This window comes from Rattus norvegicus, chromosome 13 (assembly GCF_036323735.1).
Source record: "Rattus norvegicus strain BN/NHsdMcwi chromosome 13, GRCr8, whole genome shotgun sequence".
Classification (NCBI taxonomy): Eukaryota; Metazoa; Chordata; class Mammalia; order Rodentia; family Muridae; genus Rattus; species Rattus norvegicus.
Window position 1 is genome coordinate 86868972 of NC_086031.1, and position 24178 is coordinate 86893149.

General features: G+C 42.0%; 1 protein-coding gene across 13 annotated transcripts in view; it reads left to right on the top strand.

Annotated features, from left to right (window-relative positions):
- The window catches only part of Cd84 (CD84 molecule), a 40006-nt gene that overhangs the window by 8993 nt on the left and 6835 nt on the right, over positions 1 to 24178 (top strand). For 4 of the 13 annotated variants that reach the window (XM_017598907.3, XM_017598906.3, NM_001412900.1 and 1 more), the window contains 5 exons: positions 10297 to 10635; positions 21354 to 21605; positions 21954 to 22088; positions 22906 to 23000; positions 23923 to 23985. In XM_017598907.3, coding sequence (XP_017454396.1) covers positions 10297 to 10635; positions 21354 to 21605; positions 21954 to 22088; positions 22906 to 23000; positions 23923 to 23985 — 884 coding nt within the window. Of the gene's footprint in view, positions 1 to 10296; positions 10636 to 20637; positions 20750 to 21353; positions 21606 to 21953; positions 22096 to 22905; positions 23001 to 23922; positions 23986 to 24178 lie in introns of those variants that run through there. The other 9 variants (XM_063272556.1, XM_063272555.1, NM_001412898.1 and 6 more) reach the window with 7 other exon arrangements.

The window sequence follows — 24178 nt, forward strand, 5'->3', positions numbered from 1 at the left end:
AAGGATTATTGCAGATACTCCTAAGGGCATAATATGTTCTGGATTCTCTGGCTGCCATCCCTGGTGGAGTGGTTCCTTCTATTCAGGGCTGAACATGGAGCTCGATACTGCTTTTCTACCACTCCCCAACATTCAGAGCACTGGAATAGTGGGCTAAGGAGAACTGTATGTAGAGCCCTTTGTATTTCCCTGAAATCACTGATACCAGGGAAGTTGGAGACGGTGAACTCATGACTTCTTTGTGCTGGAAAAGCTTTTTCAAAACCAAAACTTACAGTCTTATGCTCTGATTCAACTTTCTTGTGTTTTTGTGACTGTCTTCCATGTGTCCTAGGGCCAGTAAGTTTCCAGGGACACAAGACAGATGAGTCTACCACCTTGCTTCTTGCTTGTGTCCTCTACAAGTCTTTCCAGTATTCTTCTGATTATTTTCTTTTATCCTCCCATTCCTTCTATCTGTTCAACCCTTGCCCTTTGATCCTTTCTCCTTTCTTCCACCAGTAATAGCAAAAATTAACCACGTGGGAAGCACTCACTATTTGTCTGACATAATTCTAAGTCCTGCACAGTTATTACTTTGTTCAATCCCAGGATACACTATAAGATGGATAGAATTAAAACACACATTTTCGGATGAAAACATTGATACATGACACTCAGAGGTCAAGTGAGGAGTTTTGTTTCATTCAAAGATTAAGTATATGCTAATATTAAGAAACGTTAATAAAGCAAGACCGCGCCTCTGGTTGTAGAGTGTTGTAGGTTTCTAAAAACAAAACAAAACAATTGTGATCCAGGAGTTTCTATAATTATGGAGAGTGACATAGGATTTCTGCTGTCCAGCCCCTTCCTTCCTTGTTGCTATCAACAATCTCTTGACTTATTTTGACTAATTATAACTCTTCTTTCAGTGTTGTATACCCAAGCTCTCTCTGTCCAACCTCCCAGCTTTCAGATATGGAGGGAGCTTCTAACCACACAGTTAACTGTGGGGTGGAAAACAAAACAAAAAAGGGGTAGTTTAGCTACTGCCCCATTCCCACAAAAAAAGAACAAAAACAAGAAATACTTATTTAAAGACTCATGAAGAGACAAAGGGTAAGCAGTATGTGTTAAGCAACAGTTTAACCCTCTCTGATTCCTCTCTCTCTGTTACACCCTCCCCCCAACACCCATCCCCGCCTCAGTTCCACCTCATTCCAGTGTCCCAACCCTCCTTTTATTCTCTCAGAGTGGTCTCTGGTATTATGTTAGTCCCTTCAACAATGCTTGTTTGCTTGTTTGCTTGTTTGCTTGCTTGTTTGGGGTATTTATGAATGTGTGTCATGCATATGTGTGTGCCTGTGCATGGGGGAGGCATATATGCCTACGTGCATGCAGGTGCATATGTATGCCCCTGCAGTAGGAGATCTGAGGTCAACACACAATGTCTTCCTTAATTGCTCTCTACCTTATATTTTTAAGACAGGTTCTCTAAGTGAACCTGAAGGTCACTGATTCAGCTAGGTTGGCTCTCAGGAATCTGCCTGTCTCTTCCCACCCCAAGCCTCCCATGATGCTGGAAATACAGATGTGGGCTAGAGATATGAATTCAGGTCATCATGCTTACAGAGCAATTACTTGACAGACTGAGTCATCCTCCAGCCTCTTACTCATTTAAGAAACAATATAGTTGTCAGGATATGCCAGCCCACAGATATTGTCCTATTTAGTTATGAGGTCAATGTTATCACCAAAGTTATTGTAAAGTTGGGGAACCTGAGGCATGAAGGGGTTGCTAATTTTCTCTAGGACTGACAGCTAGTTCCCCATAAAACCAGGAGTCGCAGCCAGGAAGTCATGTTCTTAATCAGCAGGTAATGGTGGCTTACAAAGGGACAGGCCAAGGATACTCCTCATTGCAAGATTTCTTGAGGATCTCTAATGTCATTCCATTTAGTACACACACTGTGGAGACCTGTCACCTCATCTAGTCCTCACAGTCCCTCAAAATGACAGCTCCGATTAGTTTCATTTGCCAGCTAAGACTGTGGGTCTGAGCTGGTTCAGGACATTCTTGGACACTTAACTGGACAGCAATAGAGCCTTGCAGTGAATGTGTTTCTTGATTGGCAGTTTGAGGCACTGTTGCTACGTGTGGGTCCTATATGGACTTTTCTTTTCAAACACAGTAGATGTTCTGCTAGAATGAAGCTATAATTTGCTGACCACTCCTTATTAATCAGTTTAAACTCTAAGCAAGACCCAGAGACCTCCCTGGGAAGAGTTCTCCCTGGTCCCTCATTCTTAATTTTGCAGTTGGATTTTCTACCTTGTTTGTTCTATTTCATTTTTCTATTTATAAATACTTATTGTACCCATAGCAAGAGAAAGTGTTTGTGTTTATTCTATCTCCCAGCCCTGAGAAATACTTAAAAACCATCCACTGGTTATAAAAGAAACATCAGGGGTTGGGGATTTAGCTCAGTGGTAGAGCGCTTGCCTAGCAAGCACAAGGCCCTGGGTTCGGTCCCCAGCTCCGAAAAAAAGGAAAAAAAATAAAAGAAACATCAGTGATAGAAATAAAGACTCTGTATTGAGTGGGGTGGGTTCAGGGAAGGAGCCGTGATGACAAACTAATACACATACTTGAGACTTTAGTAGTTGTGTCTGGCACAAAAAAAGAAAAAATAGTGAGTGGGCTTCTTAGCACTGGTGGTCAGGTCAGAACACAGTCCGTGGATGAAGCTGTGTGAGGAGAGTTCTAAGTATGTGTGAGAAAACTCCAAGAAAACAAGGCAAGAGGCTTGTGACCTCAGCCCTCCGAAGCACAAGATTACTCTTGGGATGTGCTTCTGTGCCCTCATAGGTGTCTGTACTCACAGTAGGTCTGCTTCAGATAAGCCATTGCCTTTGCTGTAGTCATTCAGTCATGCACAGCTTGTCCATGTGATTGCATCTAGTTTGAACTCCTGTGAACGTTGCTCATATGAGGAAATCAGAATATAAATTATCTGAGGCCCTAAATGAAATCAGCTTCTGTGTGAGACTTTAGTCTGCCTCATTTTCAGGCTCTGCTCTCTCAAGTCTCACTACCTCTAGAGCAGTGACAGTCAGGATAGATGAGATGATGTTGGTGACTCGACCTACATACGTGTGCTCTGAGACGAAGTGTCCATGGCCTATATGGCCGATGGGGGAAGAGAAAGAATGGGAAGAGTGACTTAGGTCTAATGCGGCAGGACATGGATGATGGTGACCTGTGTGACAGAAGACTGTAACTTGACAAGCAGGGAAATGGTATATGCTCTTCAGAGACTCTAAGAAGATCTACAAGAAATTTTCTTCTATCCAGTTAGAGACCTCCTAGCCCATCAAGTTCTCAAATTCAGGTGATGTCCTGACACTTTTCTTTTGTTTATTCTTTTAAATTCTCTTTTTTAACCATCTCTGTTGTCTGCTTCCGTAGCAGCTTTTGGCAACTACTTATTCACTGAATGTGTGTTGGTAAAGTCCACATCTAGACACGGAAAAATGATGAAACACAGGTCACCATCTGATACGTAGAATGATCTGTTGTTCCACAAGTACTATAGAGCCTGAAGAAACAAAAAGAGAAAGGCTGCCTCTTACAGAGTCTGTCCACTGTGCTCCGTCCGAACTGATGTCATCCTGTGATACCTGCTCCAGATGCCGTCTTCCTTGGAGCTATCAAAAGATCACTGCAAACAGACTTTTACCACGTTTTGTAGTTTGCATATGACATCTGCCCCAACTCATAAATTTCATCTGATAAAGGCTTAGTTTTGACCTAACGGGCTTTGGGAAGTGATCCATTACAAGGGTTCTAACTTCACCAGTGGGTTAATCCTTTGATGTGTACAAAATCGGATGAGCACATTAGAAAGTGATGGAAATTAGGAGATGGGTGTCTAATCAGAAGACACCGATTACTGGAAATTATGCCGTAGAAAGGGAGAGCTTGTTTCCAGACCTTTCCAGTCTGTCTCTGGTTACCGGGTACCATGAGGAGAAAAGCTAGCCCCTGTCACCATGTTCCATGGTATTCCACCTTGCCCCAAGCGTACAGCTGTGAAGCCAAGTGACTATAAACTAAATCGGTCCTCCTTTGATTCGTGCTATAGCTTCTTCCACAGCAACAGACTCTGAACACATCATTCAAACCTGCATCGGTGGTAGCATTTCTAGTCTTTGTTTCTCCTTTGGAAGCACGGCCTGGTCTTACTCTTCCCATTTGTGGTCTGCTATATGGAAGTTGGGAAATAAGGCTAGTCAGCTGATGTTGTAGCTGCAAAACACTTCTTCTTTACTCGGATCTCAAGGTTTCTGCAACTACTTGGTCTACATCATCAATTTCTTGTTAGCTCGTAAGACCTGTGTCTCAAGATTTTTTTGCATCAAAATAATTGAAGCCACCATTTATTTGTATCGCACATCGATAAGTGCTGTTTCATAATGCATCATTTGTTGTCCATGTTTAGAAATGAGGAGTTAAGGACCATTGGATTTCAATAATATTTTTCAAGATTATGCTGGCGGGTTCAAGTACACCTGAATCCTACACATATACACATCACTGACATACATTCTATCAAGTTTGATCCTGGTCTTCTTATTCTTAGAGGCTGGTCTCATCTTCTACATGACTGAAGGTGTGAAGGCCATCAAGCATGGCTATCTTTCAGTTTATGTTTGTCCACACTGCATGTTTACTATGTTTTAAGCACCTTCTGTGTGCCTTGATAACAGTTCTGTGGAACAGATGCTTTCACAGTCCATACTGTAGGAAACTTGAAGGCTCATCAAATGAACGAAGACCCACCTGGCTCAAATCCACATCCCTTCCACCTCCCTAAGTGGGATAATCTGGCTCCTGATTAGATTGTCTCCCATGCTTTCCAATCTCAAAGATCATTAATACTATCCCCAGACATAATAAACTTAAGAGATGTCTTCAGCCTTTGTCTCACTTGAACACTCTCAACCACTGTGTCACAGACAATCCCTTCTTGAGACTTTAGTAGGCTCCCTGTTGATAACGCGTTTGACACTTGGCATGCTTGTTTGCTTTGTATGTTGTTTTGATGATTCTTCTACTACTGTGGACACTGCTCACAGGCTCAGCTCCGACATAAGCCTTACAGTTCCTGACTTGACTCTGTCTACATCACCAGCCTCAGTACTTGACTTTCTTGTTATGATTCCTAATGTTTCTCAGAGGTCCAGCTCCCATGGCAAAATAAAATGTAAAGAAAAAGAGATGAAGAGAGCAATTTTCCTCTTCCAAAACACATCAGAGACACAGGGGTTATCTTTACTTATATTCTGTTGGCCTGAATGTCATGGCATGATCACACTTCACTAGCAGACAGAAGGATCATGTGGTGTATTCTGGTGGTCATCTGCCCTTTTAACCATCAAAGTTTCTGCCACTATGATGAAGGTGAGAACAAACACTGGAAAATCGCTAGCAGGTTCTGTTGCCAACAATAACCCTAAACCATACTTTCTCCTTGGAAGGAAGGCTGCTTTGTACTATTAATTTTCCACTGACACAGAGCAGAAGCTAAAAGTGAAGGTTATTAGGTGCCTATTTCCTCATTGCCCCTCCTTGCACTATCTCTCAAACTCAGCCCTTCCTTTTCAGTCATGTTATCTCCCCCTTGGTTCATACCCTGATGACTACATCAGCCTTGTTAAGTTCTCTCTTGTTTCTTTACAGCATACCTATTTTCTCTATTACCAAAGCTTCTTTTTCTTTCTATGCAGAAGTGCTATATTAAAATTACTCCCAACACATTATTTTAATATTAATCCATAAAACTTTAGTAGATCCCTCCACATATAAGATAAACTCAAATTTAATCCTGCCTAGTGTATGTTTCTTCTTCTTTCTGTCTCTGTCTCTCTGTCTCTCTCTCTCCGTTTCCCTCTGTCTCTGTCTGTCTCTCTGTCTCTGTCTCTGTCTCTCTCTCTCTCTCTCTCTCACACACACACACACACACACACACACACTCCATATCAATTGGTATCAAAGCCTGTGAATTTGAATTCAGAACCCAAGGACCTGAGACATCTTTCCGTCTCTTACATCTAGAGAATTCTCTTTTTCTAATAAGTTTTTTTAACAGCCACAGTTCAAAGTACTCTTTCTCTTCTTTGAGTTTTAACTGAAATTGCTATCATTGAATATGATTCATTTGTCTGATTTGTTTCATTTCATACTGCAAAGGAAAGTTTTATACATATGTCTTATTTCCCCAACTTGGTATTAATTCCCCTGAGGCTCAAACTTGAGGTCTCATGCATGACATGCAAATCTTAGCCTCCTTTCAAGATATTTTTGTGCCACAAGCTCTCTCCAAAATTGGATTTTGCTGAAGTTCCCTCCAGTGATATTATAACATTTGAGTCTCTGTAGCATGTACAAAAATAAATATTGGAGTTGACTGACAGAGTGATTCTTTCTTTCAAGACCAAAGTGCTTTTAAAAGTAGATTAAAATCCACTAAGTAGAGGACTTAAAAGCATATAGCTGAGCTTTCTTTGAATTATCCCATAGATATGCTCTAAGTGGGGTCCAATATGACCTCAGTATAACTGATCAGTCATAGGGAAGACCATGCAATATTTAAAACACACACACATACCACCCAAAAGATGCTCCAACATACAACACATGCTCTGCTATGTTCATAGCAGCCTTATTTATAATAGCCAGAAGCTGGAAAGAACCCAGATGCCCTTCAACAGAGGAATGGATACAGAAAATGTGGTATATCTACACAAAGGAATATTACTCAGCTATCAAAAACAATGACTTTATGAAATTAATAGGAAAATGGATGGAACTGGAAAATATTATCCTGAGTGAGGTAACCCAATCACAGAAAAACACACATGGTATGCACTCATTGATAAGTGGATATTAGCCCAAATGCTTGAATTACCCTAGATGCACAGAACACATGAAACTCAAGAAGGATGACCAAAATGCGAATGCTTCACTCCTTCTTTAAAAGGGGAACAATACCACCCTTGGGAGGGGATAGGGAAGCAATGTTTAGAACAGAGACTGAAGGAACACCCATTCAGAGCCTGCCCCACATGTGGCCCATACATATACAGTCACAAACTAGATAAGATGGATGAAGCAAAGAAGTGCAGGCTGACAGGAACTGGATGTAGATCTCTCCTGAGAGACATAGCCAGAATACGGCAAATACATAGGCGAATGCCATCATTAAACCACTGAACTGAGAACGGGACCCCTGTTGAAGGAATCTTAGAAAGGACTGAAAGAGCTTGAAGGGGCTCCAGACCCCATATGAACAACAATGCCAAGCAAACAGAGCTTCCAGGGACTAAGCCACTACCCAAAGACTATACATGGACTGACCCTGAGCTCCAACCTCATAGGTAGCAATGAATAGCCTAGTAAGAGCACCAGTGGAAGGGGAAGTCCTCAGTCCTGCCAAGACTGAACCCCCAGTGAATGGGATTGTTGTGGGGAGGGCAGTAATGGGGAGAGGATGGGGAGGGGAACACCCGTATAGAAGGGGAGGGGGATGGGCTAGGGGGATATTGGCCCAGAAACTGGAAAAGGGAATAACAATTGAAATGTAAATAAGAAATACCCAAGTTAATACACACACACACACACACACACACACACACACACACACACACACACACACCAATTGGTCATGATCAACTCAGGGACAATTCATATTAATTTTACTTTGCCAGTTAACAATGCACCTCTGCTCATGCTGCCCCATTTGCTGCTCAAGGAGTTGATGGGGCCAATGTTAGGCTGATATAGACTGAGAAAGGTTTGGTAACTTTATTGAGTTTGCCCAGTGTGTAAGTAGATGCCCAGTGTGGAGTCTTGTCTCGTGTATTTTTTTTAGCTACATGCTGTAGTCTCACAGCTACCTCTCTGGGAGTGCCTTCATGCCTTTAAACTCAGCTGAAAAATCCAGTTCAGACCTGATCGGGGTCTGCTTTTGCTCAGAGAGGTCAGGGACCTTGCAATGATAACAACAGTGCAAAGAGCTGTGTGCAACACTTGCCCTGCAGCATCCTCGCCTACTCATACCCACCCTGCTAGATTGCTTTTTGATAGTCCACCATTTCCTGGATTACTCTACTTCCGGGAGTGGCAAATAGCTGTGAACAGATATCACATTCAACCACTTGTTGCACAGCTACTCCAATACCAAGAAGCTCTCAGCCATAGCAAATGGTCTCCATCCACATTTAAGAAGTTAGTGACACATTATAGCCAGAGTTGAGTGTCATGTATCTGATGTATCTTCTTCCTAAGTTAAACCCAAAGAGTAGAATGACCATTAAACCATAGGACCTGCATTCAAAAAAGCCATAAGACATGTAGGAGATCTGAGACCTGGATTGGCTATAAAATTTGAAGGACCCAGTACAAAACAGAAATTTGGGGCCCAGTGGTCAAAATCCATTAAGTATTTGGAAGGTGCACAGCACCAGAAAACCAAGTTCAGGATCCTTCGAGCTTACCCTCTGTGCATGCTATACCTGAGACACAAGCTAAGATTTTGCAAGGGCCCTTTGGGAACTCTATCGGCCCAGTAGGATAATTTATAGGGTGACAATTAGTGTTGGGGATTTCTGCAAAGTGTGGCTGCCAGTGGCAACATCAGCATAGCTTTATGTTCTCTGTGTTTTCTTCTGGCTACCCTTTCCACTTGCCACTCATGCCAGCTTTTGTGTTCCATGGGCTCCTCAGGGCTGTATCCTATTATCCCTGTGGTCCGAACATAGCATCTGACATACAGTCCTAGCATAGCTATCATAGTATTAAGTTAGCACTTAATAAATGCTAAGTGTTGGTAGGTAAGTGTCCCTAATCTCCCCCATCCCACCTATAGTGGGATAATACATGTTGACTTGTCTTGCCCATTCCAACTAAATCACCAGTAGGTTCCTCCTGAGGGCAAAGCTTTTACTGACCTGAAAGGAAAGAGGTTCATCTTAGCAGTCCTGGAATCCTGCAGCAGCTACTAAGCTGAAGGGCAAAGGTAGACACAAGTGAGAGCAATACTGGGCTAATAAATCCTTTCATTTTAGAGACCTGCATTCGCAATGGACCCTCTGCACAAACTTTAGGGTTAACTTGAACATTTATGTAGAAAACATGACTTGGCCTTTGGGGCTTACACATAGTTAGTTCATATTAAAATAGCTCAGCTGGTTGTTTGTGATTAATACCCTTTCTGACTGAACAATTGCCAAGTCATATCCATTATTGAATACTTCATGTATCATCCATGACAACCCCAAACACTATGGATCATTAAAGAATCTCAGTGAGATTTATCTAGATGTCTAAACTCTGGATGCTAGAAGGCATTCAAGGAATAAAGACCATTAACCTTCACTAGATCCAAGATATCAAGTGTGTCCCTTTTCCTGTCCTTCTGACTGGGAGTGAAAGAGCATGGGATACGTTTTTGGATATGTGGACTGATGAAGTATTGGGAAACTACTTTTTTTTTGGTTTTGGTTTTGGTTTTCCTGTGGTCTTCAAAGAAATATGTTACATTTTTGCTTTTTCCTTGGAAGGTAAAATCAAAAAATCTTCCAGGCGCTGGTGAAATTATCCCCTGAATTGATGAGTTTGGGGATCTTTCCTGATCACTTCTATCTTTACAGCCTACGTAGAGTGTTTGGTACACAATTGATGTTTAACGATTTATTGAGGGTTAAGTACTGGAATTCACTCTGTTATATAGACTTTCTTGAAGCAATTTACAAAATTGGCTAAGTTCACTAATTTATGAACAGCCACATGTATTCTTCAGGAACAGTTTCAGAGAACATGGCAGGTTTTCAACTAAATTTTGGTTGTCATAGCACATTAAACATACCTAGAGTAAGCCAGGTGGTGGTGGCGCACACCTTTGATCCCAGCACTTGGGAGCAAAAGCAGAAGGATCTCTGAGTTTAAGGCTACCCTGGTCTTCAGAGCAAGTTCCAGGACAGCCAGAACTACACACACACACACACACACACACACACGCACACGCACACGCACACGCACACGCACACACGCACACGCACACACACACACACACACAAAACTTGTCTCAAACCAACCCCTCCCACTATCCCCAAAAATTACCTAGAATGAAAGAAAAAAATCCCAAGACACAGGATGAGCAGTGTCTGAGGAAGTTCCTCAGTAATACTCAAAAAGAGAAGAACACAAAACGGTTCAACAGTTTGATGGCTACTGTTTTCTATTTATATCCTTAGGGTCTGAAGCAATAGAAAGAGAGCCAGACTGTTCGATGGTGCTAAATGGGATTCTTGGGGAGTCAGTTACTCTCCCCGTAGATATTAAAGATGGCCAGAAAATTAATAACATTGCCTGGACTTCTAAATCATCTGTTGCTTTTGTAACACCAAAAGTCGGAGGACATGAACTTACCGTAACCCAGGACATTTATAAAGGACGACTAGAAGTCACAAATCAGACCTATAACCTGATCATTAGAAACCTGAGGATGAAAGATGCAGGTACTTACAAAGCAGACATCAATGAAAAGAACCGTGAGAAAACCATCACCAAGATCTACTGCCTTCAAATCTACTGTAAGTTATGGGAAGACCGGGGTAGGGAGGTAGGGGGGTGGTGGTGGGCAGGGTTGGATTCCTTTTTGCTTTGGAGATTTGTGATCTAAACCACGCCCATATTTCTGAAAATAGGGTTTCCTAACTCTTTTTATCCTTATAATTACATAAGCACATCAGTACTTATAAAGGTCTAACTTTAGTTCTGGTCTTGACAGACTTTAGCTATATTCTGTTTCACAACAGAATTTGTCCTTTGATCTTTGTTTTCTTTTCCTATAAAATATCAACAACCATACTAATCAATTTGCAAGCATTATCATGACTAGTAAGATACTATATGCAAAGTGGTCTTTAAAAAGATTCTGGTTTTAGAATAATTATAGAATTTATAGGAGAATGCCCTTCACTTCTTCTCTCTTCTGTTATACTAGATCCAAACTCTGAGTCTCATCCCCAGTGCTATTCAGATCTTCTAGGGTGACCTTTCTTCATGGTCTCTCCTGATTCCACAGAGATAAAATAAGCAGATCCAGGGAGGCACTTGGGAGGCAAAGGCAGAAGGATCTTGATGAGTTCAAGGCTAGCCTGGTCTTCAGAGCAAGTTCCAGGACAGCCAGGACTACACAAAGAAACCCTGTCTCAAAACAAACACCCCACCCCCTCCCACCCCACCCCCAAATACCTAGGAAGAAAGAAAAAAATGCCAAGACAAAGGATGAACAGTGTCTGAGGAACTCCTCTTTCTGTAATGCTAATTCTTTCAGAAATGCACACAGTGTTCAAGGTCAAAAACAGAAAATTTATGTTAGTACGATCTATAGAACCTTCTTAGACTGTGCCAGCACTTATTTATGAATGGAATCACTTATATTCCTATAGAATATAATCACATATGTAGCACTGGATACAACAAGCAAGGTAGTTAAGTAAGGCACTATTCCAAAATGTTCTTGTCTCAGTTTGGGAGGGTGGAGATCTGTTAGCCCTGACTCTAGCTTTTTCTACCTAACAGTTTTGTGCAAATGACATCTCTGTCCCTACTAAGAAAATGAAATGAGATTATAGTTTTCACCACTATGGCTGCACCAATACCCACCCCAATGTGCACATGCACTCGCTCGCATGCGTGCATGCGCACGCACACACACACACACATCTCTCTCGTACAATAATTAAAAGATGATCTTTTTCTTGTGTTTCAGCTATGTTGGAATATTTGGGGCCTGCTGTGGTAGTATAGCTGGGCTACAGTGAAGACACACTGTCTAGCTGTCATTGACTGTTTTTATCTAGGCATCTAGGACTGGGATGATTATAAATCTAGGTGATTATTTGGGGATTTGTCTTTTTGGGTGGGTGGTTTGTTCCTCGGTTTCTGTTTCTTCTCTGGATTTTCAGAGAGTGTGATGGTCCTGTGTTGTCTAGCAGGATGTTTTCTTTGAATGTGATGGTTGTCGTAGCCACTGGAGGTTCCAGATAAAAGATGATTCTGGGTATTGGGAGCTAACACTTAGGACCTGCGATAGGCTAGGGGTATGAAGGGGTTCATAGGAGAGAGAAGAAGAATGTTTAACCAGGATCTGTTTATTTCATCCCCTTGGGATCAGGGAGACAGTGAAGAGAGATCACCCCAGAGCATCTGCTCTAGATACTGGGGATGAGACTGGAGTGTTGGATCTAGAGGAACAGAAGGAAACAGGAAGATACACAGAATCCTATCTGCCTTCCTGGCAGGAATGGTCTGGGTTAGCAGGGAGTGACTGATGAGGTTGGGGGCTGGGGTAAATCAATAAGTGGGGGGAGAGGGTGGGTAGGCAAGGAAGATCTATGGATCCACAATAGATGTGGGCAAGAGTGGGGACATTAGAAGGAAGGCTGCAGCAGGTGTTCTGTTGCAGAGCAAGGGATGAAACTGGAGCTTTAAATTTGGAGGAGAGGAAGCCTTCCATTAGCTTACACGTTACCCTGGCCTGCTCAGGTAGTGCATTCACAGGGCACACTGGTACTGGAGGCTGGTTTACTAGAATGAATTGTGAGAAGGAAGGTTGGAGTAGAAGATAGAGGCCCTCAAAGAGAAAATTAATAAATCCATGAAATCCAAACAAACAGTGGAAAGAAATGAATAAAATGGTATAAGACTTGAAAATGGAAATAGAATCAATAAAGAAAACTAAAACTGAGGGAATTCTGGAAGTGAAATTTTTAAGAATTTGAACAGAAACTACAGAGGCAAATTTCAACAAAATACGAGAGATGGAAGAAAGCATATTAGGCATTGAAGATACAATAGAGAAAATGAATGTGTCAGTCAAAGAAAATGCTAAACCAATAAAAGGTCCTGACCAAACAAAACGAAAAAGAAAAGAAAACAAACAAACAAAAAACAACCAGAAAACTTGGTCCACTAAGAAAAGGCAAAACCTAAGAATAATAGGAATACAGGACAGAAAAGAATTCTACCTCAAAGGCCCAGAAAATGTTTTCAACAAAATCACAGAAGACTTTCTCACCAAAAGAAGAAGGTATCAGGCTGGAGAGATGGCTCAGCAGTTAAGAGCACTGACTGTTCTTCCGGAGGTCCTGAGTTCAATTCCCAGCAACCACATGGTGGCTCACAACCGTCTGTAATGAGATCTGGTGCCCAACTCTTCTGGTGTGTCTCAGACAGTTACAGTGTATACGTATACATAAAATAAATAAATCTTGAAGAAGAGGAAGAAGAGGAGGAGGAGGAAGAAGAGGAGGAGGAGGAAGAAGAAGAAGAGGAGGAAGGTATCTGTAAGGTATAAAAAGCATACAGAAGGCTCCCAAACCCTGTGGGAGAAAGAGCTCACTGCCTGGACAGGTGGGCACTCCTGAGACTGCAGAGTGGAAGAGACCACCAACAGTACCCACCCCTGCCCACATCCCTGGTCCAAGAGGAAACTGTATACAGCCTCTGGGAACCGGAAGATGGGGGCACTGGAGCTGCAGGTCCCCTGCACTCCTGACACCGGCGGGACTTGAAGGGACCAGATCAACAGTTCTCTGCACCCAAATCCCATGGGAGGGAGAGCTAAACCTTCAGAGAAGTAGACACCCCTGGGAAGCCAGAAGAGACTACACTCTGCCCACATTTCTGACTCCAGAGGAAAACACCTAACGACATCTGGGACCCCGGTGCACGGTGCTGCCCTGGAAAAGGCAGCACAGGCCCTCCTCATTGCTGCCCTCACGGAGAGCTCAAAAGCAACACCCCACAAGCAAACTTGAGCCTCGGGACCACAGGTAAGACCAACTTTTCTGCTCCAAGCGACCTGCCTGGTGATCTCAGGACACACAGAGGCAAAATTCTTCTGGGACTGGACACTTCCGGTTTTTAGCTGATCCCTGCCCGCAGCTCACTGCTCCCAAACCCTGTGGGAGAGAGAGCTCACTGCCCAGAGAGGTGGGCAACCCTGAGATTGCAGAACAGAAGAGACCACCAATACTGCCCACCCCTGCTCACATCCCTGGCCCAAGAGGAAACTGTATAGGGCCTCTGGGAACCAGAAGATAGGAGCACTGGAGCTGCAGGTCCCCTGTGCTTCAGACACCGCCAGAACCTGAAGGGACTGAATCAACAGTTCTCTGCACCCAAATCCCGCGGGAGGGAGAGCTAAACCTTCAGAGGGGCAGACACACCTGGGAAGCCAGAAGAGACTACACTCTGCCCACATTTCTGACTCCAGAGGAAAAAGCCTAACACCATCTGGGACGGGGGCTCCCGGAAAAGGCGGATGAGGCCCTCCTGGTTGCCGCCCTCACGGAGAGCTCAAAAGCAACACCCCACGAGCAAACTTGAGCCACGGCACCACAGGTAAGACCAACTTTTCTGCTCCAAGCGACCTGCCTGGTGAACTCAGGACACAGGCCCACAGGAACAGCTGAAGACCAGTAGACAGGAAAAACTACACGCCCGAAAGCAGAACACTCTGTTCCCATAACTGGCTGAAAGAAAACAGGAAAACAGGTCTACAGCACTGCTGACACACAGGCCTATAGGACAGCCTAGCCACTGTCAGAAATAGCAGAACAAAGTAACACTAGAGATAATCTGGTGGCGAGAGGCAAGCGCAGGAACCCAAGCAACAGAAACCAAGACTACATGGCATCATCGGAGCCCAATTCTCCCACCAAAGCAAACACTGAATATCCAAACACACCAGAAAAGCAAGATCTAGATTTAAAATCATATTTGATCATGATGCTGGAGGACTTCAAAAAAGACATGAAGAACTCCCTTAGAGAAACACAGGAAACCATAAATAAACAAGTAGAAGCCTATAGAGAGGAATCACAAAAATCACTGAAAGAATTCCAGGAAAACACAATCAAACAGTTGAAGGAACACAGGGAAACAACCCTGGATATAGAAAACCAAAGGAAGAGACAAGGAGCCGTAGATACAAGCATCACCAACAGAATACAAGATATAGAAGAGAGAATCTCAGGAGCAGAAGATTCCATAGAAATCATCAACTCAACTGTCAAAGATAATGTAAAGCGGAAAAAGCTACTGGTCCAAAACATACAGGAAATCCAGGACTCAATGAGAAGATCAAACCTAAGGATAATAGGTATAGAAGAGAGTGAAGACTCCCAGCTCAAAGGACCAGTAAATATCTTTAACAAAATCATAGAAGAAAACTTCCCTAACCTAAAGAAAGAGATGCCCATAAACATACAAGAAGCCTACAGAACTCCAAATAGATTGGACCAGAAAAGAAACTCCTCCCATCACATAATAGTCAAAACACCAAATGCACAAAATAAAGAAAGAATATTAAAAGCAGAAAGGGAAAAAGGTCAAGTAACATATAAAGGCAGACCTATCAGAATCACACCAGACTTCTCGCCAGAGACTATGAAAGCAAGAAGATCCTGGACAGATGTCATACAGACCCTAAGAGAACACAAATGCCAGCCCAGGTTACTGTATCCTGCAAAACTCTCAATTAACATAGATGGAGAAACCAAGATATTCCTTGACAAAACCAAATTTACACAATATCTTTCTACAAATCCAGCACTACAAAGATAATAAATGGTAAAGCCCAACACATGGAGGCAAGCTACACCCTAGAAAAAGCAAGAAACTAATCGTCTAGGCAACAAAACAAAGAGAAGAAAAGCACACAAACATAACCTCACATGCAAATATGAATATAGCAGGAAGCAATAATCACTATTCCTTAATATCTCTCAACATCAATGGTCTCAACTCCCCAATAAAAAGACATAGCTTAACAAACTGGATATGCAATGAGGACCCTGCATTCTGCTGCCTACAGGAAACACACCTCAGAGACAAAGACAGACACTACCTCAGAGTGAAAGGCTGGAAAACAACTTTCCAAGCAAATGGTCGGAAGAAGCAAGCTGGAGTAGCCATTCTAATATCGAATAAAATCAATTTTCAACTAAAAGTCATCAAAAAAGATAAGGAAGGGCACTTCATATTCATCAAAGGAAAAATCCACCAAGATGAACTCTAAATCCTAAATATATATGCTCCAAATACAAGGGCACCTACATACATAAAAGAAACCTTACTAAAGCTCAAAACACATATTGCACCTCACACAATAATAGTAGGAGATTTCAACACCCCATTCTCATCAATGGACAGGTCATGGAAACAGAAATTAAACAGAGACGTAGACAAACTAAGAGAAGTCATGAGCCAAATGGACTTAACAGATATTTATAGAACATTCTATCCTAAAGCAAAAGGATATACATCCTTCTTAGCACCTCATGGTGCTTTCTCCAAAATTGACCATATAATTGGTCATAAAACAGGGCTCAACAGATACAGAAAAATAGAAATAATCCCATGCGTCCTATCAGACCACCACAGGCTGAAGCTGGTCTTCAATAACAATAAGGGAAGAATGCCCACATATACATGGAAGTTGAACAATGCTCTACTCAATGATAACCTTGTCAAGGAAGAAATAAAGAAAGAAATTAAAGACTTCTTAGAATTTAATGTAAATAAAGGTACAACATACCCAAATTTATGGGACACAATGAAAGCTGTGCTAAGAGGAAAACTCATAGCTCTAAGTGCCTGCAGAAAGAAACAGGAGAGAGCATATGTCAGCAGCTTGACAGCACACCTAAAAGCTCTAGAACAAAAAGAAGCAATTACACCCAGGAGGAGTAGAAGGCAGGAAATAATCAAACTCAGAGCTGAAATCAACCCAAGTAGAAACAAAAAGGACCATAGAAAGAATCAACAGAACCAAAAGTTGGTTCTTTGAGAAAATCAACAAGATAGATAAACTCTTAGCCAGACTAACGAGAGGACACAGAGAGTGTGTCCAAATTAACAAAATCAGAAATGAAAAGGGAGACATAACTACAGAATCAGAGGAAATTCAAAAAATCATCAGATCCTACTACAAAAGCATATATTCAATAAAACTTGAAAATCTGCAGGAAATGGACAATTTCCTAGACAGATACCAGGTACTGAAGTTAAATCAGGAATAGATAAACCATTTAAACAACCCCATAACTCCTAAGGAAATAGAAGCAGTCATTAAAGGTCTCCCAACCAAAAAGAGCCCAGGTCCAGACGGGTTTAGTGCAGAATTCTATCAGACCTTCATAGAAGACCTCATATCAATACTATCCAAACTATTCCACAAAATTGAAACAGATGGATCACTACTGAATTCCTTCTATGAAGCCACAATTACTCTTATACATAAACCACACAAAGACCCAACAAAGAAAGAGAACTTCAGACCAATTTCCCTTATGAATATCGACGCAAAAATACTCAATAAAATTCTGGCAAACTGAATCCAAGAGCACATCAAAAAATCATCCACCATGATCAAGTAGGCTTCATCCCAGGCATGCAGGGATGGTTTAACATACGGAAAACCATTAACGTGATCCATTATATAAACAAACTGAAAGAACAAAACCACATGATCATTTCATTAGATACTGAGAAAGCATTTAACAAAATTCAACACCCCTTCATGATAAAAGTCCTGGAAAGAATAGGAATTCAAGGCCCATACCTAAACATAGTAAAAGCCATATACAACAAACCAGTCACTAACATTAAACTAAATGGAGAGAAACTTGAAGCAATCCCACTAAAATCAGGGACTAGACAAGGCTGCCCACTCTCTCCCTACTTATTCAATATAGTTCTTGAAGTTCTAGCCAGAGCAATCACACAACAAAAGGAGATCAAGGGGATACAGATTGGAAAAGAAGAAGTCAAAATAACACTATTTGCAGATGATATGATAGTATATTTAAGTGATCCCAAAAGTTCCACCACAGAACTACTAAAGCTGATAAACAACTTCAGCAAAGTGGCTGGGTATAAAATTAACTCAAATAAATCAGTAGCCTTCCTCTACACAAAACAGAAACAAGCCGAGAAATAAATTAGGGAAACGACACCCTTCATAATAGTCCCAAATAATATAAAATACCTCGGTGTGACTTTAACCAAGCAAGTAAAAGGTCTGTACAATAAGAACTTCAAGACTCTGAAGAAACAAATTGAAGAAGACCTCAGAAGATGGAAAGATCTCCTATGCTCATGGATTGGCAGGATTAATATAGTAAAAATGGCCATTCTACCAAAAGCGATCTACAGATTCAATGTAATCCCCATCAAAATACCAATCCAATTCTTCAAAGAGTTAGACAAAACAATTTGCAAATTCATCTGGAATAACAGAAAACCCAGGATAGCTAAAACTATCCTCAACAATAAAAGGACTTCAGGGGGAATCACTATCCCTGAACTCAAGCTGTATTACAGAGCAATAGTGATAAAAACTGCATGGTATTGGTACAGAGACAGACAGATAGACCAATGGAACAGAATTGAAGACCCAGAAATGAACCCACACACCTATGGGCACTTGATTTTTGACAAAGGAGCCAAAACCATCCAATGGAAAAAAGATAGCATTTTCAGCAAATGGTGCTGGTTCAACTGGAGGTCAACATGTAGAAGAATGCAGATCGATCCATGCTTATCACCCTGTACAAAGCTTAAGTCCAAGTGGATCAAGGACCTCCACATCAAACCAGATACACTCAAACTAATAGAAGAAAAAGTGGGGAAGCATCTCAAACACATGGGCACTGGAGAAAATTTCCTGAACAGAACACCAATGGCTTATGCTCTAAGATCAAGAATTGACAAATGGAAAGAAAAAAAAGAATTGACAAATGGGATCTCATAAAACTGCAAAGGTTCTGTAAGGCAAAGGACATTGTGGTAGGACAAAATGGCAACCAACAGATTGGGAAAAGATCTTTACCAATCCTACAACAGATAGAGGCCTTATATCCAAAATTTACAAAGAACTCAAGAAGTTAGACCGCAGGGAGACAAATAACCCTATTAAAAAGTAGAGTTCAGAGCTAAACAAAGAATTCACAGCTGAGGAATGCCGAATGGCTGAGAAACACCTAAAGAAATGTTCGACATCTTTAGTCATAAGGGAAATGCATATCAAAACAACCCTGAGATTTCACCTCACACTAGTGAGAATGGCTAAGATCGAAAACTTAAGTGACAGCAGATGCTGGCGAGGATGTGGAGATGCTCCTCCATTGTTGGTGGGATTGCAGACTGGTACAACCATTCTGGAAATAAGTCTGGAGGTTCCTCAGAAAATTGGACATTGAACTACCTGAGGACCCAGCTATACCTCTCTTGGGCATATACCCAAAAGATGCTCCAACATATAAGAAAGACACATGGTCCACTATGTTCATAGCAGCCTTATTTATAATAGCCAGAAGCTGGAAAGAACCCAGATGCCCTTCAACAGAGGAATGGATACAGAAAATGTGGTACATCTACACAATGGAATACCACTCAGCTATCAAAAACAATGACTTTATGAAATTCATAGGCAAATGGATGGAACTGGAAAATATCATCCTGAGTGAGGTAACCCAATCACAGAAAAACACACATGGTTTTCACTCATTGATAAGTGGATATTAGCCCAAATGCTTGAATTACCCTATTGCACAGAACACATGAAACTCAAGAAGGATGAGTGCGTAACTCCTTCTTTAAAAGGGGAACAAGAATACCCTTGGGAGGGAATAGGGAAGCAAAGTTTAGAACAGAGGCAGAAGGAACACCCATTCAGAGCCTGCCCCATATGTGGCCCATACATATACAGCCACCAAACTAGATGAGATGGATGAAGCAAAGAAGTGCAGGCCAGGGTTGGGGATTTAGCTCAGTGGTAGAGCGCTTGCCTACCAAGCGCAAGGCCCTGGGTTCGGTCCCCAGCTCCGAAAAATAGAAAAGAAAAAAAAAAAAAAAAAAAAAAAAGAAGTGCAGGCCAACAGGAACCGGATGTAGATCTCTCCCGAGAGACACAGCCAGAATACAGCAAATACAGAGGCGAATGCCAGCAACAAACCACTGAACTGTGAACTGGACCCCCGTTGAAGGAATCAGAGAAAGGACTGGAAGAGCTTGAAGGGGCTTGAGACCCCATATGAACAACAATGCCAAGCAACCAGAGCTTCCAGGGACTAAGCCACTACCCAAGACTATACATGGACTGACCCTGGACTCCAACCTCATAGGTAGCAATGAATAGCCTAGTAAGAGCACCAGTGGAAGGGGAAGCCCTTGGTCCTGCTAAGACTGAACACCTAGTGAACGTGATTGTTGGGGGGGAGGGCGGTAATGGGGGGAGGATGGGGAGGGGAACACCCGTCTAGAAGGGGAGGGGGAGGGGTTAGGGGGATGTTGGCCTGGAAACCGGGAAAGGGACTAACAATGGAAATGTAAATAAGAAATACTCAAGTTAATAAAAAAAAAAAAGATTAATTAGAAAGGTGATGGTGGAGCAGGAATAGGGTCGTTGTGATCTCTGACTACTTCCTGCTCGCTTTGGGGTGACGTGTCTCTAGGGAACCTAGTAAAATGGGTATGGGGTGTCTGTCCAGTCTTAGAGTTGGCTGTTTCATCTATTTTAGAAACCTTCCCTCCATTGATTTCTCAAGTGTAGAGCATCAGTGACCAAAAGAATAAATCAAGCCTAAAGTTACAACATCCTCAAATGTATGCGGTGTAAGAACTTCTGCTATGGTGAGGTTCCCCTCCCTACTCCTTTCACCTCCTCCCCCTCCCTTTTTGCCTTGGGATATATTATATGAAAAAATAATCAATTTTCAATAAAAAGGAAAATGAAAAAATAGATATGTGTATACGTGTGTATATATGAATGTGTAGCAACAATTAATGAAAAACAAGGGCCATAAGTTTGAAGAAGGAAGCATGTGTGGAAGGGTTTGGAGGAAGGAAAGGGAGATATGGTGTAATTACATATAATCTCAGCTAAGAAAAAATGTCCTTGATTACTTAATGTGAGTGACAGAAAAATAAATATAGGAAAAGCCCTTTAAAAAAAAAAAACAACCTTCTGCTATGGCTAATTTAAAGATCTATAGGGTTGAAAGGATGTACTCACATCATTATAAAGCATGGATGAAATATATCTAACTCATCGCCAGCACCATGGATCATAATAAAATATCAAAAATAATTTTAATATAATGTATTTGCTTTCATGACTTATTTAATGCTGTGTTTAACATCTATTACACAAATTTCTGAAAAGCTAACAGCTGATTCTCACAAGCTTTTATATGCTGCTTTCAGCTCACTGTAGACTATGTTTTCTCCCTCATAGCTCGGCTGGCAAAACCAAAAATTACAAAGAGTTCAATAACATCTTTGAACAATACCTGTAATATCACACTGACATGCTCTGTGGAGGAAGAAGAAAAGAATGTGGTGTATAGTTGGAGTCCCTCTGGAGAGGAAAGCAATGTCCTTCAAATCTTCCACTCCCCTATGGACCAAAAACTGACTTATACATGTACAGCCTCGAACCCTGTCAGCAACAATTCTGACTCCGTCACTGTGCAACAGCCATGTACAGGTAACGAGCTCCTTTCTGGAAAGCCTCAGAACTCACTCTGAAAAGCTCTAAGGTTTAACCTTACCTTCACATGTGCATGCCTCCTTTATGGTGAGACTAGCCCTGGGTGTATCTTCAACCAGGCAGCCTCCTGGGGAAAGACCAAAGCCTTCTTCTGTGAAGGATTAAGCATTCCCAGGTATTTTTGAGGAGCCCCTTTGACTCTTGGATTCTGATAGTAAATTGAAGAGCTTTGGCCCTCTCGCAAGGGCATCCCATTTTGACAGTGGCTCTGAGTGAGTCCAAACCTGCACAGAACCGTGGGCCTGTCTCCTGATAGCCAACGCTCACTACAGTTTCTATTTCCAGACTCTCCCAGCTTCCATCCTTACCATGGTGTGTTGCCAGGGGGGCTGGCCGCGCTCTCTCTGCTTATGCTCATTCCAGTGGTGGCACTTCTGTTCCATTTGTACAAGAGAAGGAGAGGTAGGATTGTCCTGGAAGGTAAAATGTGAGAATGTGTCTCCTTTCTTCTAAGAAGTAAGGTTATTTATTTACCCAGACTGGGGAGAAGAGTATCATTTTGGGAACTTTGGTGGCAAGACTTAGACAAGACAAGCTCAGAAATGCTGAAGTCTATGATAATCTTGGATTAGATCCATTGTGTGTAGATGTTTTTGTGTCCTATATAATAAGAAGGCGCAAAATTCTGGCTTTTCAACCTGACCCTAAAACATTGTGTTAATACTAAAGAAAAAGAATGTGTTGAGATTAATACCTCATGTAGCTCAAAAAATTTTAAAGCAAAGATCTATAAACCCTTTCTTTGTTTTTCTGTAGCCTCCTATGGAGTCTGGCATTAAGGAGTAGAAGCTTAATAAATACTTTACTGCTTCATGAATGCTTGTGGTTATAGTCAGTTATGCACCAGGATAAGAAATCACCAAGTATAATTAGAATAAATCAAATTAAACAACCGAGGCCCTGACATGAAAAGTCTACTAACCATGCAAGGTCGTCAATGCCAGAGCTATCTTTGAATTTCATACAGGGCCTAGGAAGATTCTCTTTAGGCTAAACTGAGCCTCAGGCATAAAAAAGAATTCCCAATGTGCTTTAGGTGAGATTTGAGTAAGCTGTGCCCTACCGCACGTGTAATTCTTGGGATGGAAAGAACATCTGAGGATCCGAACATCCTTTTCCATAGGGTGGGAGCCATTTAACCTGCAGATTTTTTTTTATTACAGAAAAATAAAATGACTAGGCAGCCTCTAAAAACCCATCTACCCTTCACAGACTATGGTTCTGTGTTTATTTGTAGCAGATGATGTCTCAAAGAAAATAATATACTCTGCAGTTTCAAGAAATGCCCATCTCACAGAGTCCAGAATCTATGATGAAATCCCACAGTCCACGGTAAGCTGATGCTATTCATAAATGCACCCTATTACTAGGACCACTAGAATAGGAGTCTTGGGCAACACCTGCCTTCTCTTTGCCATTGTATGGAATGTATACACTGTATAGAAGCTACAGCCAAGAATTTGGATAGACCAACAAAGAAACACCACGCTAAGAAAATGATCCTCATGAAAAAAAGAAAAAGATAGTATATTGTCTCCTTACAACAGTGTCCATGGTATAAAGCCCCGAGCGTCACATGAAGGCCTAGCTGTGGGTTAGAAGTGGTTTGTGTCTAAGAAGAGCTCCCTGGAGGGATGAGACAATAAAAGAGTCCTTATTGTGAGTTGAGGGGTGCCATGGGATCACCAACAGGGCAAAATCATTGCTAAGGCTGTTCTGAGGACAGCCCTGAACTACACTAGCTGGTCCAGCAGCAGCTCCTCTTCTCAGACTCTGAACCACTCTGGCCCACACCTTCTGCTTCTTGTCTGCTTTCCCCTGGTTGACACCCACTAAATACCATCTTCCGTGTCTACACAAGCCTGCTTCCCTGGGTCTGCAAGGACTGAAGGGAGACACTTGGGTTTTCCAGTTACTCTGACACTGTACTGGAATTGATGGGGATGCTGTTAGAGTCAGATTAACTCGCACAAAACTAAACTCCAGGCGGAGCGAGACTCAGTCTAAACTACGTAGAGCCCTCCTCCTTGCTCCTAGAGGCCTTTTGCTGCAAGGCTATGTCCAGCTGTCACCCATTTATCTTTATCGTTACCTTAACCTAATCCAGAGTTGGAGAGAACAAGAGCAGATGCCTGCAAAGAAGGCTACACAGTAAAGTTGTGTCAGGAAGCGGGTGATGGAGAGACTGGGTTTAGAAAGAGAGATTCGTAGGGTTTGTCTCCTGCATTCTCGCTGAAGAGAATCTCTTTTCCAGATGCTGTCCCGTACGGAAGAGCCCGTGACCACCATTTATTCCTCGGTGCAGCTTTATGAGAAGGTAAATCCTGTGTGGCCTTTTTATCTCTTTTCCCGTGTGTTCTACCCACCTTCTGTACCCCATCCATCAGTATTTAATTGAAAACCCAAATCTCCTCGAGCCAATGGGAAAGTTGTCCACAGGATCCTGAGTACTAGATTATGTGAGACATAATCTGGTAGTGACTCGTCCCCAGCAGTCATTTGACTCTGTG